The 16,104-nt window shown below is 38.1% G+C and overlaps 1 protein-coding gene across 1 annotated transcript in view; it reads left to right on the top strand.

Annotated features, from left to right (window-relative positions):
* Window positions 1–16,104, top strand: part of ryr1a (ryanodine receptor 1a (skeletal)) — a 262,797-nt gene that overhangs the window by 88,154 nt on the left and 158,539 nt on the right. Inside the window, exons 37-43 of the mRNA XM_079804711.1 lie at window positions 1–402; window positions 6,212–6,412; window positions 7,169–7,283; window positions 7,410–7,550; window positions 9,276–9,549; window positions 14,110–14,224; window positions 14,315–14,447. The exon at window positions 1–402 is cut by the window's left edge and continues 171 nt beyond it. Coding sequence (XP_079660837.1) covers window positions 1–402; window positions 6,212–6,412; window positions 7,169–7,283; window positions 7,410–7,550; window positions 9,276–9,549; window positions 14,110–14,224; window positions 14,315–14,447 — 1,381 coding nt within the window. The remainder of the gene's footprint in view (window positions 403–6,211; window positions 6,413–7,168; window positions 7,284–7,409; window positions 7,551–9,275; window positions 9,550–14,109; window positions 14,225–14,314; window positions 14,448–16,104) is intronic.

The following is a 16,104-nucleotide window of genomic DNA, read 5'->3' as shown; positions in this document are numbered from 1 at the left end:
CTGAAGCTGATCGAGCCGTCCGTCTTCAGTGATGGAGAGAGCCAGGCCGAAGAACTGGACGCCGCCAAAATTAGAGAGGCCGAGCAACAGCTGGTCAGCAAAGAAGAAGGGATGGAGGTGAAAGAGAAAGAAGAAAATGAGGATGAAGGAATGGGAGAGGAAGAAGATCCTGAGGATGAGCTTGAGCCGGAGGAGGAGGAGGAGGAGGAGGAAGAGGAATATGAAGAGCAGGCGGGAAAAGAAGGGAAGGAGGACGAACATGCTGCGGAGAAAATGGACAGAGAGAAAACGACAGATGGAGAAGCTGAGAAAGACAAGCGCGTGGCTGAGGCAGAAGTGAAGGAGGAGGATGTGGGAGAGGGACTTCTGCACATGAAGCTTCCAGAGTCCGTTAAACTGCAGGTGAAGGAGCATTTCGTTTAGGAGTTATAGACATTTGTATTTATGAGCATATCAACTCAATTACCCACACCTGACTTTGACTGCATGTTTTTGCCACTTACTATCAAAATTTTGACATTTGGCCATTAGCGTTTTGTCAAGCCGCTATGATTTCAAAGTTCCTACGGTGGTTTCGGCTCGATCCGACAAACGGTTTCGAAGACATGCACGAAAGTTGTTTAAACACTAAATCACAACGTTGAACAAACCACTAGCATGTTTGGACTTGGGAAGGATTATTTGATTTTACCACTAGGTGGCGCTGGCCAGAAACTTCCCAGGCTCCGTCAGGGACCCATACCGAGTTTCGTAACGATACGCTAATGCGTTCATGAAATACAGCTTTTTACTACAAAATTTAAAATGGACGCCACCCAAAATGGCTGATATTGGAAAATTGGATATCTTTCGGCTCGGCATGATTTTTGGGCAAACCGTTCAGAAATTTTGGGTTTAAGGACACCGACCGAATTACGTCGGTACTACCGAGTGGTGTTGTCACGATACTGGAATTTCTAACTTCGATACGATACCTAAAAAAGTATCGATATTCGATACCATTTTCGATACCACGGGGGAAAAACGCTGCATATACTGTTAAATAAATATTTTTTTTATAAAAAAAAATTTTTTGTCCGTCTATTGAAAGTCGAGGAAATAAAAAAATTCTTCTGAGAGATCACTTTATATGATAAAGCTTTTTCTCATATATAAACGTTGATCAATTACCATTAAATTTATCTCACAAATATTTGCTAACTAATTGTATTGCAGTAGCTTACATACAGCACAATGAAGCTCGATTCAAATTGAATTTAAAAAGACGAGTAAACAGAATAAGAACAAATAAACAAATTTCAAATAATAGCAAATTAAATAGACTGCTTTATTTTTTCAGTAGGTCTAACAGTATTCAGGTAAGACACTGAATATATAAAAAAACAAAGTAATCAAATTTAAAATAACATTGGATAATCTTCATTGTTAAAAAATCGTTAAAGTTACACAAGTTAATCAGTCAAGAGCAGCAAGTGATCGTTTGTCTTTTTGTAGTTTGAATAATAAATAACTGCTGTCCCTTTAAAGGGTTAGTTAACCCAAAAATGTAAATTCTGTCATTAATGACTGAGCCTCATGTGGTTGGACACCCGTCAGACCTCCGTTCATCTTCAGACACAAATGAAGATATTTTAGTGTAAATCTGATGCTCTGAAAGGCCTCCATTGGCTCAATGCACTTTACACTCTCAAGACCCTTAAAAGACACTAAAGACGTCGTTACAAAGTCCATCTCACTACAGCGGCTCTACAATAACTTTATGAAGCGACCAGAATAGTTTTTGTGCGCAAAAAAACCCTAAATAACGACTTACATAGTGATGACGATTTCAAAACAAGGCATCATGAAGCTTCGAAGTGTTATGAATCAGTGAGTCGATTCATGATTCGATCGCGTGTCAAACTGCTGATTCGACTCACTGATTCATAACGCTCTGAACCGCTGATTCGACTCACTGACTCATAACGCTCTGAACCGCTGATTCGACTCACTGATTCATAACGCTTCGAAGCTTCATGATGCCTTGTTTTGAAATCGTCATCACTATATAAGTCGTTATTTAGGGTTTTTTTGCGCACAAAAACTATTCTCGTCGATTCATAAAGTTATTGTAGAACCACTGTAGTGAGATGGACTTTGTATCGACGTCTTTAGTGTCTTTTAAGGGTCTTGAGAGTGTAAAGTGCATTGAGCCAATGGAGGCCTTTCTCAGCATCAGATTTACACTAAAATATCTTCATTTGTGTCTGAAGATGAACGGAGGTCTGACGGGTGTCCAACCACATGAGGGTGAGGAATTAATGACAGAATTTACATTTTTGGGTGAACTAACCCTTTAAGACCGACGCACGCATGGATTCCTGTTACACATTCTTCCTGAACTGGTTACGACTGTGTTTACGTTAATACTCACCAAGATGGGCATTGAGACATTTTTTTGGGGCATTGAGTGTATTTGACTATTAATAAGCTGGAAAAAGGAGCTAATTTTTGCACTTGTATATCAGAGGCGGCTTTATTACGGTACGTGTGTGCGCTTCAGATGCGAGCGCGAAATCTGTGGGAATTAGTAGAATTAACATTATGTGCAATCCCGCGCGAAATTGTGACCGGTCACGCCAACACTTAACCGTACGCAGTCATGAGGAAAAATCCAGCAGAACAGAGGGTTAACCGGACTGAGTGAGAGGAGGCGGGTGTGTGTCAACTCGCTGTCGGTCGGAGAAGAGAGCGCAGCTGATTTCGATACTGTAGAAAAGGAATATCGTATCGTTTCAGATATTTCAGTATCGATACATATGGAAATATCACTTTGAGTCGAGAGTCACTTTATGAGCATTTTACTAGTGATGCACCGAAATTAAAATTTTGGGCCGAAACAGAAACCCGAAAATTTAGGATGCACTTGGCCGGAAACCGAAACTGAAGCCGAATATGGCTTCTTTTAAAAACTTATACTAATATATATATATATATATAAATTGCTTGAATTTAATGGATCTGAAATTTAAAAAATCAGGAACCAATAGAATAATCAAATTTTTATTAAGTTACATAACAAAACCTAAAATATTTTTAACAATAAATATAAATAATAATACCAAGTAAACCTAATATTATTATTCAAGTTTTATATTCCATCAAATAAAATAGTTTTTTAACAGTTGTGCAAAAAAAGATCCACAATTATCTGAATAACTGCACACAAAATCACAGAATGGTTCTCATGAGATGCTGCCCTGAATCTCTCACTGTCTGTCACTGTTCTCTGGGAAAAATGACATTTGGGGGGTAAAATATGTGTTTTTTTGGCAGGGTTGCCTGCTAAAATTCGCATTTCTGGGTCTAAATATCACATAATTGGGGTCGCTTCAACCGGCGGACATGGAAAAACATCCCACGGGAAAACCGTGGACTTGGCAACACTGCTTGGGGCAGATAAATACCTGCGTGCAATCCACGCAAGCAATGGAAAGCGGCCATCGTTCGAGCGCCAGTAGTCGAGGGCAATGGGTAGTTAAGCTAACGTTAGATAAGTCTCTATTTGTTCTCATACCGCTGACATGCTTCATCTTTGATAGGCAGATGCGTTGCGTGATAACAGCTCGACCGTGAGTGAAAGTTGCGCACGGATGGGAGGGCGGGTGACATTCATTTTCGGTTTACGTTTTCTGCAGTTTTTTTTATTTCGGCACGAAACTGATAACGCCATTTTCGGCGGCCGAAATTTCGGTGCACCCCTACATTTTACCGTTTCATTTGCAGAGGTGTCAAAAGTATTCGCATTCATTACTCAGGTAGAAGTATAGATACTGGGGTTTAAAAAGACTTCTGTAGAAGTTGAAGTATCAACTCAAGCTTTTTACTCAAGTAAAAGTGTAAAAGTAACTGGTTTCAAAACTACTTAAAGTATAAAAGTAAAAGTAATGTAAGGGGAAAAAATGCCATTAAAGGGGTAGTTCACCCAAAAATGAAAATTCTGTCATAATTTACTCAAATTGTTCCAAACCTGTATGAGTTTCTTTGTTCTGAAGATTGAAGAATGTTTGTAACCAAGCAGATTATATGCAACCATTGACTGCCATAGCATTTTCCCCCTACTGTGGCAGTCAATGGTTGCTCTATCTGCTTGGTTACAAACATTCTTCAAAATATCTTCAGAACAAAAACTCATACAGGTTTGGAACAACTTGAGGGTGAGTAAATGATGACAGAATTTTCATTTTTGGGTGAAGTATCCCTTTAAGGACAAAAGATTAGGCTGCGCCACAGTGCATACCCCACCTCCTCAAAAAAACAGTTTTCTGAAGGCCATAATGACTATAATGTTATATTAAAAAGTTAATGTTGAACATTTTTAGATGCACTTGGCTACGCGTTTCAGCCGCATATTCCCATTAAAAATTAACGCATTTTAGGACAATGCAAATACATTAAAGAACCATATTGTGTACTAATGAGCATTAACGTGTTTCATGGAGTGGAAGATTTGATGACTAGTTGCCTATAAATATTGTAAAGGTGCAAAAAGTCAAAATTCAGAGGCATGTTATCAATAACCATTTTTTGAATGTGTGATCAGTGTGGCCAGATTGGGTCAACAATTTCCAGCCCAAAAACCTCACCAAATGTACATTTATATATTTTTTTAAAAATGGTTATTGATAACATGCCTGGTTATTGATAACAAGTTTGCACCTCTTACAATACTTATAGGCAACTAGTCACTCCAAGAAAAAAAAAAAAAACTTTAACTGCCAAAATAATGTGATATTATTGTATTGCCATACCAATCAATGTTGATAAGTAAGTTACCATTTTATCTCCTTAAAGCACTCATTGAAAATCCCAGTCATCATTGATGATTAATCATCATTGATGATTAAAAAAAAATAAAAATCCCAGTAAAACGGTTCAAATATGACTATATGTCCAGGTAGAAACTGTCAAAACCGCAATCCCTTAGAAAAACACAAGATTTTCAATGTCAACAGTAAGAAGCCAATTTACGTGCAAAAAGTGCCCAATATAGAGATTGGAAAAAGCTATGTAATTAACAGGCATTTCACACGTTAATGCACACACCAATGTCAAAATGCGTAATTCATTTATACTGTACAATAATCCGTCAACAAATACATAACAACAATGCGCTTACCCTTGTGTTACACTTTGCTTTGACAAAACTACAGTATGTCTTTTGTGAAGTACATGGCACATGCACATTTAGCACAGTCAAAACGGATTAGTAGTTGATTTTAACATCTTTCAGCATCTGTCGGGGTTGCTAGTTGCAGATGTCCTAAGTGTGTGTATGATGATGGACAGGAGTCGCGGTTATATTTATAAAGAGTCTTCGTGTCACAGGTGTAATTCACGTTTGAGAGTTGAGTCACTCTCCCACTCTTTACTGTAGATACAACTTACTGTGTATTTATGCCACTGGCATAGCGATCACTGATTCACTGGAATATACAGCTACGAGTCATCGCGCTAAAAACCCGGCTAAAGTCATGAATCAGGCTGAGCACGTCTGCCTGCTGATCGCTGATTGGCTGAAAGTACGTGCTCGTCGGCGAGAACCCGCCCTATCTGGCAACATGGTGTGTGATTTGTGCAGGTGCAGGCGTGATTGATAGCCTACAACCCAATAGGGTGTCGGAATGGTTTGTGTTTATCCTTCTCATCCAACCACAATCAAATTCACTCTGTCCGGATGGCGCGATTTATCTGGATAGTTTTTTTTATTTTATGACAAGCCGGAATGAAAACATGCCGAAATGGAATAGGAGTAACGAGGCTATTTTTAAAATGTAAGGAGTAGAAAGTACAGATAATTGCTTGAAAATGTAAGGAGTAGAAGTAAAAAGTAGGCTGAAAAATAATTACTCCAGCAAAGTATAGATACTCAAAATTTCTACTTAAGTAAGGTAACGAAGTATTTGTACTTCGTTACTTGACACCTCTGTTCATTTGAGAAAAACTACCATCATATCATAAACACACATAAACTTACAGCTCTTCACGGCAACACATCAAAATAAAAGTCTGGCTAACTTGACAAATACATCACTGTTGTACAGTAGAAATTAGATGCGTCTCAGTGTAATAATAATACTAACACTAATGTAATAATAATAACACTAACACTAATGTAATAATAATAAATTATTTAAGTAATAAATAGAAATGTCTTCCTCCTCGTCCTCAGATGTGCACTCTCCTGCAGTATTTCTGTGACTGTGAGCTGCGTCACCGAGTGGAAGCCATCATCGCTTTCTCAGACCGGTTCGTCAACCAGGTGCAGACCAATCAGAGGCAGCGCTATAATGAGCTCATGCTGGCCTTCACCATGAGCGCCGCAGAAACCGCCCGCAAGACCCGCGAGTTCCGCTCCCCCCCACAGGAACAGGTACAGCCCTTACACACCGTCAGGGGGAAGAACGGACACACGTTTATTTTGCACATTTTAGGACCTGCCAAGGACCAGAGGATGTTTTAGTATGTCCTGATACGGAAAACCATGGAATTCAATAGGGCGTACTTTCTTTTTCACATGACCGTATAAACAGTGGCAAGAAAAAGTATGAGAACCTGTTGCAGAATTTGTGAATATTTTTTACAAAATGCATGTTATTTATTATTTAGTGCTGTCCACGGATCATCAGGGAACGACACACACACACACACACACACACACACACACACATACAGGTGTGGATCATCAGGGAACGATACACACACACACACACACACACACAGCCGTGGATCATCAGGGAACGACACACACACACACACACAGCTGTGGATCATCAGGGAACGAAACACACACTCTCACAGCCGTGGATCATCAGGGAACGACACTCACACACACACACACACACACACACACACATACACACAGGATTAAGAATCAAGGGTTCATAAACTTTTATTAATTCAGCTTTTTCTTGATATTCTAAAATATCTTATCCAGGACTAAATAAAAAATAACATGCATTCTGGATGATCTCTTACTTTGTTAAAGTTATTCACATTTTCACAGATTCTGCAAGTAGTTCACATACTTTTTCTTGCCACTGTGTGTGTGTGTGTGTGTGTGTCTGTATATACTTATTTTGTAAGGAAAAGCTAAAATTGTATTGAAAAGTAAACTCTGTATATTCAGGTGAACATGTTGATGAACTTTAAGAATATCCCAGAGGAGGAAGACAACTGCCCTGTTCCTGAGGATGTCCGGAATGGCCTGCTGACCTTTCACCATGACCTTTTGGCTCACTGTGGTCGGTTTGAGAACACACTGACCACCAGTGTCATTACAGTCCACATGCATTTTATTCAATATTAGCAAGATCTTAGAATTCACTCAAACATAATGCGGAGTCATGTGGATTCTCCTTCTGTCACAGGTGTGCATATAGAAGAGGAGGAGCAGGAGGAGGCGGTGGACACTTCTCTCCGCGGGCGTCTCTTGAGACTGGTGCAGAAAGTCAAGAGCTTGCGCAAGAAGCCGGAGGCCGAGCCTGAGCCTGAAGAAGATCAAAAACCCAGTAAACCACTTTGTTTTTTGCTTCATAGTAGTGGCCAGTGTTGGGGAAAGTTACTTTGAAAAGTAATGCATTACAATATTGTGTTACTCCCTTAAAAAGTAACTAATTGAGTTACTTAGTTACTTTTTAAGAAAAGTAATGCGTTACGTTACTTTTGCGTTACTTTTTCTCACCTGGGTTGGTCTTGTTTTTGTTTTGTTTTTTTATAACAAAAAAAGTTATTTTTGTAAAGACCTCTTCATTCCAAAATGTAAATAATAAGCCCCAGAGGTAAAGATGCAGATTCCCTCATGAACACTAGAGGGCGCAGCTCTGGATAATGGAGAATAGGACGCAGGAGAAAAAAGTTTTACCAATAAAAACAAAATCTAGTCATTTTCATCATCAAAGGTCAGCAGCAAGACATTGGTCAATTAAATATAAAGGTAGATTATGCATAAAAATAGTTGTTTTATTTAACATTTAATTATTGGAGGTTTGCATAGTATTCTGATTTTGCATTTGACTGATTTTCTTCATTTTGAGGAGGACAGAACCTTTATTGTGCAAGTGAGATAAATAAATGCTCACATTTAGTCTAGAACTACAATAACCATCATGTTCACACATACAGACACACACACACACACACACACACACACACACCTCTGCACTTATTCTTCTCAACATGAGGACAGGAGAGCTGTCAGTCAAATTAATGTCGAAAAGTAACTCAGATATTTTGTTGTAAATTTGAAAAGTAATGCGTTACTTTCAGAGGTGGACAGAAACTAAGTACATTTACTTGAGTACTGTACTTAAGTACACTTTTTGAGTATCTGTACTTTACTTGAGTGTTATTTTTTAGGGAAACTTTGACTTTAACGTCACTACATTTGAAAGACAAATATTATACTTTTTACTCCACTACATTTCTATCAAGATCCTCAAAGTCGAAAGTCGTTTCTGTAGCAGCTTTGCAAGTCAGTGGATGATTTTTTTCTTCTTTAAAAGTTTTGTTGTTGTTTTTTGCAGACAGCCTATCAGTAATCACGCTTGTATAGTGTCATTTGAAAAATTTTTGAACACTGATCTAGCAAAATGGAAGAAAGTGGTTCCTCTGCGCAGTGTGTGCACCCGTGGCCAAACTTAAAAAGATTAAAGATTAGTTTAGTTGGCATACACTTGATGCATGTCTCATAAAATGTTAAAAAATGTAAATGTCTGGGAGAAAGAGAAGAGTAAACAGTTGGGAGAACATCGGATGTGTATCAGTGTATTGGATCTGTGCATTTGTCCTTATAGTGACAGCAGCTTTGTAAAGAACTCTGTAACTTGTATACAAGTATTGAAATGAGTTTAAGGTAGTCGTTTGCTAACATATCGGATGGAGCATCACTGACTGGCTTAAACCACCATAGTGGCATAATGTGCATTTATACAACAATGCAACAATAATAAAATAATGCATTGACAAACTTAAGTACTTTTAAAAACAAATAAAAATTAAAAATCTGTTTTTAGAACTTTCACTTGTAACTGAGTAATATTGACTAGTAGTACTTTTACTTTTACTCAAGTAATAGAGTTGTGTACTTTGTCCACCTCTGGTTACTTTACTAGTTACTTGGAAAAAGTAATATTATTACGTAACTCAAGTTACTTGTAATGTGTTTCCCCCAACACTGATAGTGGCATCTTGTTTCCCCTGCCATAATCACATGATGGTCTGCTCTTGTGCCGCAGGTACTCTGCAGGAGCTGATCTCCCACACCATGATCCACTGGGCTCAGGAGTCTTTCATTCAGAACCCTGAGCTGGTGCGGCTCATGTTCAGTCTGCTCCACCGGCAGTATGATGCCCTGGGGGAGCTGATCCGAGCCTTGCCCAAAGCCTACACTATCAACGCTGTGTCTGTGCAAGACACAATGGAGCTGCTGGAGTGTCTGGGGCAGATCCGATCCCTGCTCATCGTTCAGATGGGGCCGGAAGAGGAGCGGCTGATGATCCAGAGTATCGGGTGAGTGTGTGATCACTAGGGCTGGGTACCGAAACCCAACCTAACAACATAAACAAACGTTACTGCGCATGAACGCTTTTGTGGCCCAAACTTAACTTCTGGTAGACAGCCACAAAGAATCAATAACAACAGAGGCTGCGTTATCTTTCTTATGTGCTATCATCTTTCATTTTAATTGGGCAACATTATCTTAATTTACATGTTTTTATTGTTTCAGCATGTTTATTATAAATAATCTCCCATTTCTGTCTGCAATATAGAGTGGGGGAAACGCCCCCCTTAAAGGGTTATTAGTTCACCCAAAAATGTAAATTCATACATTTATTACTCACCCTCATGTCGACCCCAACCCGTAAGACCGTAGAGAAGAAGAAAAATATCTTAAATTGTGTTCCGAAGATGAACGAAGATCTTAAAGGTTTGGAACGACACGAGGGAGAGTAATAATGACAGAATTAACATTTTGGGTGAACTAACCCTTTAAGGACCGTGTAATGCTGTTTTCTGTACTATAAATGCTTCAATCATGCAATGCATCGGAATAACATGTTTCTTTGATTCATAACATAAGATTAATGTTGGGAAAGTTAACTTGTAGATAAAGTACACTATTTGAGATTGATTGATTGTATATGAATGCATCACAAAAAATCCTGTGCTCTCTGGGCACTGCCATTAATACAAAGCGAAAGTTGTTTTGCACTCCGTGATAAAGGCACATTTAAATATTTTGCGGGAAACATAAATCTGATCAGTTATCCAGATGGCGATCACTTGATGTGAACAAATGTAAACTCGCTGTGTCCTGATTGGCTGATGATCACGGTGATCGCATGTTAATGCCGAGTGTAAACGCAGCCACAATAAGTTACCTCGAGAGTTATTTCTGATAACAAGCAAAATAATTAACAAGTAGGCTAAATTACATTAGACATACAGCCTAAATTACGTTAGACACTGCTCTCGTATGACTGGATATGTATGAAGCATTTAAGGCTTTTTGGTGAGTCGCACACACTGTTTTTGCGCTGGTGTCATTTTCTCCCTGCTTGATCCTTAATATTTATATCATGTTTATTTTAGGTTTCAGACATTTAAATGCTCATTGTCTATGGAAGCGGTACTAGATAAGTTCAATTTCAACTAAATAAGAAGAGCATTTTTTTGCTCTCTCAGTCAGATATGAAGCTCATTCATTATGCAGCTCATTATGCGGGCTATTATGTTCTTTTGTCCTCTCAGGTGATACTCATCATTATTCATTAGCTATCACGCCTCCTCAAATACTGGCTTTGTGAAGAAAAACTGTCTTATACATTTTAAATCAGTGTATTGTTTAATGTGAATGAGTAGGCTCAATGATTCTCGCATCAGTTTGAAGCAAAAACTAATACACCGTGGAGTCAAAAGTCTTGTGGACACATATCTATTGTGTGTTTTGAGGCCTTCATTTTAAAACATTTTTTTTTTTTTTTTTTTTTTTCAAAAATCATACATAAATAGGGTTGGGTACCGAAATCCGGTTCCAATATGGCACCTGTACTTATATAACCGGTATGTACCGGACCGAATCAGAACGCAGATTTCGGTTCCTCATTTCGGTGCCAATATTCAAACGTGCTTTCGCGCTTTGGCTGAGCCAGAGACAGACGCTCAGCGCTCGTCACATCACAACTCATGACAACTATTCAGTGTTTTCAACCACATCATGTTTATTTCAGGTTTCAGACATTTAAATGCTCATAAGTCGGCTACTAGCAAAAAACACACACTGATGTCTATGAAAGCGGCTATGACAATCCTTTCAGACGGTTATAATTTGACTAACGTTACGTGTTTTATTCACATCAGATAAATGCACATTATATAGTAGCTATATCGTTTACTCTATTCTTCTTCCAGTTCACTGGTCACTTACTTTCATGTATTTTGTAAGACGAGAATGAACTCAAGTGTTGTAAATCCGACAGATCCGATTCTGAGGCGCAAACTAACATGGCGCCGCCCATTGCGCTTTATAGATCAACTAACACACATTGACTCACACATTTGAACATCAGATAGTTCGTGACACAGTTAAGAAGTTTGTGAATATTTTGAATAAAAATAAAAAATGAAATAAACCCGATACAGCTGAGCTGTCAGCGCTATTGTGGCAGCTGTGTGTCATGTGAGAAACATGACGCGTCGCCATGGAAACATTAAGACAATGCGTTCTAAAATATTTAGCCAGAGAATATGATCATATTTCAAAATAAAGCTGAAGCTCGAAGCTGGTTAGTAGCAGAGCAAGAATACAGACGACTGCTGTTATTACTGTAACTGTTATTTAGGGTTATATTAGGCTTGTTGTAGTTGGGTTAGGTGGCTTAGGTTTTACTGTGAATTTGTAAATAAGTCAATTATAATTTGTAAATAAGTAAATTGTGTTTTGTATTTATTTATATTCATACATTTAAGTATACATTAAACTTTTAATAAATGGTTCAATTTAAATAAAAAAATAAAAAGCCATTTAAATGTCATCCACCTCGTTTTGTGGCCTTTTAAAAAAAAAAAAGTATCGGTTCAGGCACCGTTTAGGCACCGGTACCGTTTTAAAAGTATCGGTTTGGCACCGGAATCGGAAAAAACCCAAACGATACCCAACCCTATACATAAACATTTTTCTCTGAAAAATACAAGCATGTACATATATGTTGCTCAGATATTAAGGTAGCCCAGTTTGTTCTGAATACAGTGTAGTTACACTTTTGCCATTAATGTGTTTATAAGCAACTGAAAAAAAACACAAATGTCAGCGCATGTCAAAACCTCTAAAGGGCCCCAAAACAGCTCCGACTCCTAGGGGTTAAATGCTCATTGTCTATGGAAGCAGCAAAAACAATCCTTTCAGACAGTTATAACTTGACTACGTGTTTTATTCATATCAGATACACATTATATAGTAACTCTATAGTTTGCTCTATTCTTCTCTCAGTTCAGCAGCCTCTCACTTTCATGTAATTCGTGAGACCTGAATTAATTTACGTGATGTAAATCCGACCAATCCTATTCTCTGAGGCGCAAACTAACATGGCGGCGCCACCGCGCATTATAGATCAACTAACACACATTCACTCACACATATTTGAAAATCAGGATATCAGATAGTTTGTGAATATTTTTAATAAAAAAGAAAAAATGAAATAAACCCGATACAGCTGAGCTGTCAGCGCTATTGTGACAGCTGTGTGTCATGTGAGAAGCATAACGTGTCGCCATGGAAATAATAAGGCGATGCGTTCTAAAATATTTAGCCAGAGAATATGGTCATATTTCTGCAAAATAAAGCTGAAGCTTGAAGCTGGTTTGGAGCAGAGCAAGAATACAAATGACTGCTCTTATTACTGGAACTGTTATTCAGAGTTAAATTAGTTGTAGTCGGGTTAGGTGGCTTTAGTTTTACTGTGAATTTGTTAAGTAAATTGTGTTTTGTATTTATTTATATATTTAAGTATACTTTAAACTTGTAATCAAGTTTTAAATTTAAATAATACAAAATATATTTAAATATTTTTTGTGGCTCTTTTTTTTCTGTTAAAGTATCGGTTCAGGCACCGTTTCGGCACCGGTACCGTTTTAAAAGTATCGGTTTGGCAACGGTATCAAAAAAACCCCAAACGATACCCAACCCTAATGATCACACACTAGTAAAGTCATGAACATGAACTGCATTGTTTTATAATGTTTCCTGGCGTGCGCTTATAATGTCCTGAAAAACACATGAATAATTATAGAACATGTAAAATGTCCTGGAAAATATTGTTGTTGTCTTTGTTCATCACTGGCCCAAAACAATTACTGCTAGTTGCACGAAACACAACGTTCAGAAATGCTGAGTTTTGACACGTGAGAGTAGTGTTTACAATGATAATGTTTAGTCTTGTGTTGTGTAGTTTGCTAATGCTAATAACTGCTCAATGTATGTAGTGGATGTTAACTGGCAAGAAGCCTACCTAATCACCTCATTTTGATATAAACTCACAATTGTGTTAGTTGCGTTTAGTCACTGGTTTGATTTACTGAAACACAAATCACAGGTCTCAGATCAGGCATTAGAATGAACACGGTTACTCACATGTTGTGGCGTTACTGTCGAGTCCATATGGTAAAAGTCTGCGGCGAAACTGCGACTGATTTCCCAAAGAATCCACAGTGAAATGTAGCGAACACAAATAAATAATGCTCAACTGAGACGTTCACATTGTTGAGAATAAATCAGCTCATTCCTAGCATTAGGATCCTTTGGAAGGTCATGTTATTTTTAGTCAGTTCGTCTCTCCTCGTCATCTCACTAACACTCCAGTGGGCGGGGCCAAAGCTGTGATGATGAAGTGGGCGTTGATCTTCTTCTGCAGAGGCGCTCTTTCACCATCTATTATAGGCTCATCCACAACGAGTCCATCTCTGGGCTCGGGTGCAGTAAAAGCTGTGTGATGACCTCTAATATGTCAATTCATGACCCCTTTAACTTCAACAATAATAGCAACTGCAATAGATCCTCCGTTTCTCTTTCAGAAATATTATGAGCAACAGGGTTTTCTACCAGCACCCCAACCTGATGAGAGCTCTGGGAATGCACGAGACAGTCATGGAGGTTATGGTGAACGTACTCGGAGGTGGAGATTCAAAGGTACACCGTTTATATTTTAAACACATTTCTATGTGACGTTCAAACGATTGGTTTGAAAGATTTAATTTGATTCGGCTTTGCTCTGGGCAGGAGATCAGATTCCCTCGAATGGTGACCAACTGCTGTCGTTTCCTGTGTTACTTCTGTCGAATCAGCAGACAGAACCAGCGCTCGATGTTTGATCATCTGGGATACCTCCTGCAGAACAGTGGGATTGGGCTGGGTAAAGCGGGATTCTTTCATTAACTTTTCATCTCCAGTATGTTCATTTATGTTTAGCCTAGTTAAAATTAAAGCAACTCTAATGTTAACCTCAGCTATAAATGTTAGGGGTGTGTAGCGACTATGAGTCAGATAAAGTAAGGTTACACAAAATGATGATTGATATATACAGGGCTCGACATTAACGCTTGTCCGGGACAAGTGGATTTTTTGAAGGGGCAAGTGAAAATTTTTTTTTACTTGCCCGACGCACAAGTATCCTGGTTAAAACGTCAAAACAAAAAATAACTAGGGGAATCACCAAAGTGCAATAATGATTCTGCATCAGTGTAAGTGGAGATCGATAGTGGATAATAATATAAAACGAACAGACAAGGTTGAGCTGTTGAGGCTCGCGCAGCCTCTCGAGGAGAAAATGAGAAAACAAATGAGCGCCGCTCACACACAGAAACTCAGTTAACATACACAGTTAAAATTGTGCAGTTTTTATATTTATAACATATGATACAGTTAAGCAACATTACACTAACAAGAGTGCTGTTTTCCTGAATACCATCACGACTGAAAATGACACTGATTTCATACGCCAGTTCCATAAACAATTCATTAACATTAAGTCACTTACATTTTAGAAGCAATATGGACTGTTTTTGTTCGATTTCAGCAGCGAAAATAGTTCCAAACAAATATCACACCAGAACCATAACACACCTCACAGCATCAGTGTGTGTTAGTGAATGATTCAGCGTTTTAATGAATCGGTTGAATCAAAGATTCAATGGCCTATTCGTAAACGACCGCCAAATTCTTGAATGAATCAACCGTTTGAACGAATCGACTCAATGACTCGCTCATTCAGACGGTCACATGCTGCCACCTACTGGTGCTTTAGTTTCATCTTTCCAACATTTCTTGTTTGTATATTCAAAAATATTTAAAATAATCTCATAACATTATTTAATGCAGCTGTAATGTTTCAGTGTAAATGATTTAATTTGATTGGTAACAGCCTATAGTGTCTTATTCTAATTTAATTTAGATCAAATTTAAGAATATAAAAGGAAATCTGAAGCATATCCTATATTTAATAAGATTATGGAAAAATTACCTTTATAAAAAGGTACAAATATGCATATTTAAATATGTCAAAGCTGATTAAACAATGGTGAGAATATTGCTTCAAAATAGATTATATTTACAAAAAAAATCCGGACAAGCAAATGTTTTACTCAGACAAGTGAATGACAGATTTACAAGTGTGTGAACAGGCTTAATGTCGAGCCCTGGATATATATATATATATATATACAATAATATAACGGCTAATATAGGTCATATATTTAGTGAAAGAGTTGATTTCGCTAGTGAACGCACACCTGTGGACACTGAAGGACTTCTGAGGTCATGTGATGCTGCGTGGCTGTTTTATTGACGTCTTTCCGCCATTGAGACACTGAGCCATTACACCACATATGATGCGTTTCAGTTGTACTGTATCCTCAACACACCTTCAGATGTTCATTCATGTTTATTCTTTGACTATGACGATCGTGTTCACTCGTCTATACAATGATCAGTCACGCCACATTAAAGTTGTATTGTGTCAATTAGCGGCATCTAGTGGTGAGATTGTGAATTGCAGTCACTCACACCTCCTT

This window comes from Gobio gobio (assembly GCF_949357685.1).
Source record: "Gobio gobio genome assembly, chromosome: 22".
Taxonomy (NCBI): domain Eukaryota; kingdom Metazoa; phylum Chordata; class Actinopteri; order Cypriniformes; family Gobionidae; genus Gobio; species Gobio gobio.
The sequence above is the reverse complement of the archived record's forward strand: the minus strand, read 5'-3'. Positions and strand labels throughout refer to the sequence as shown.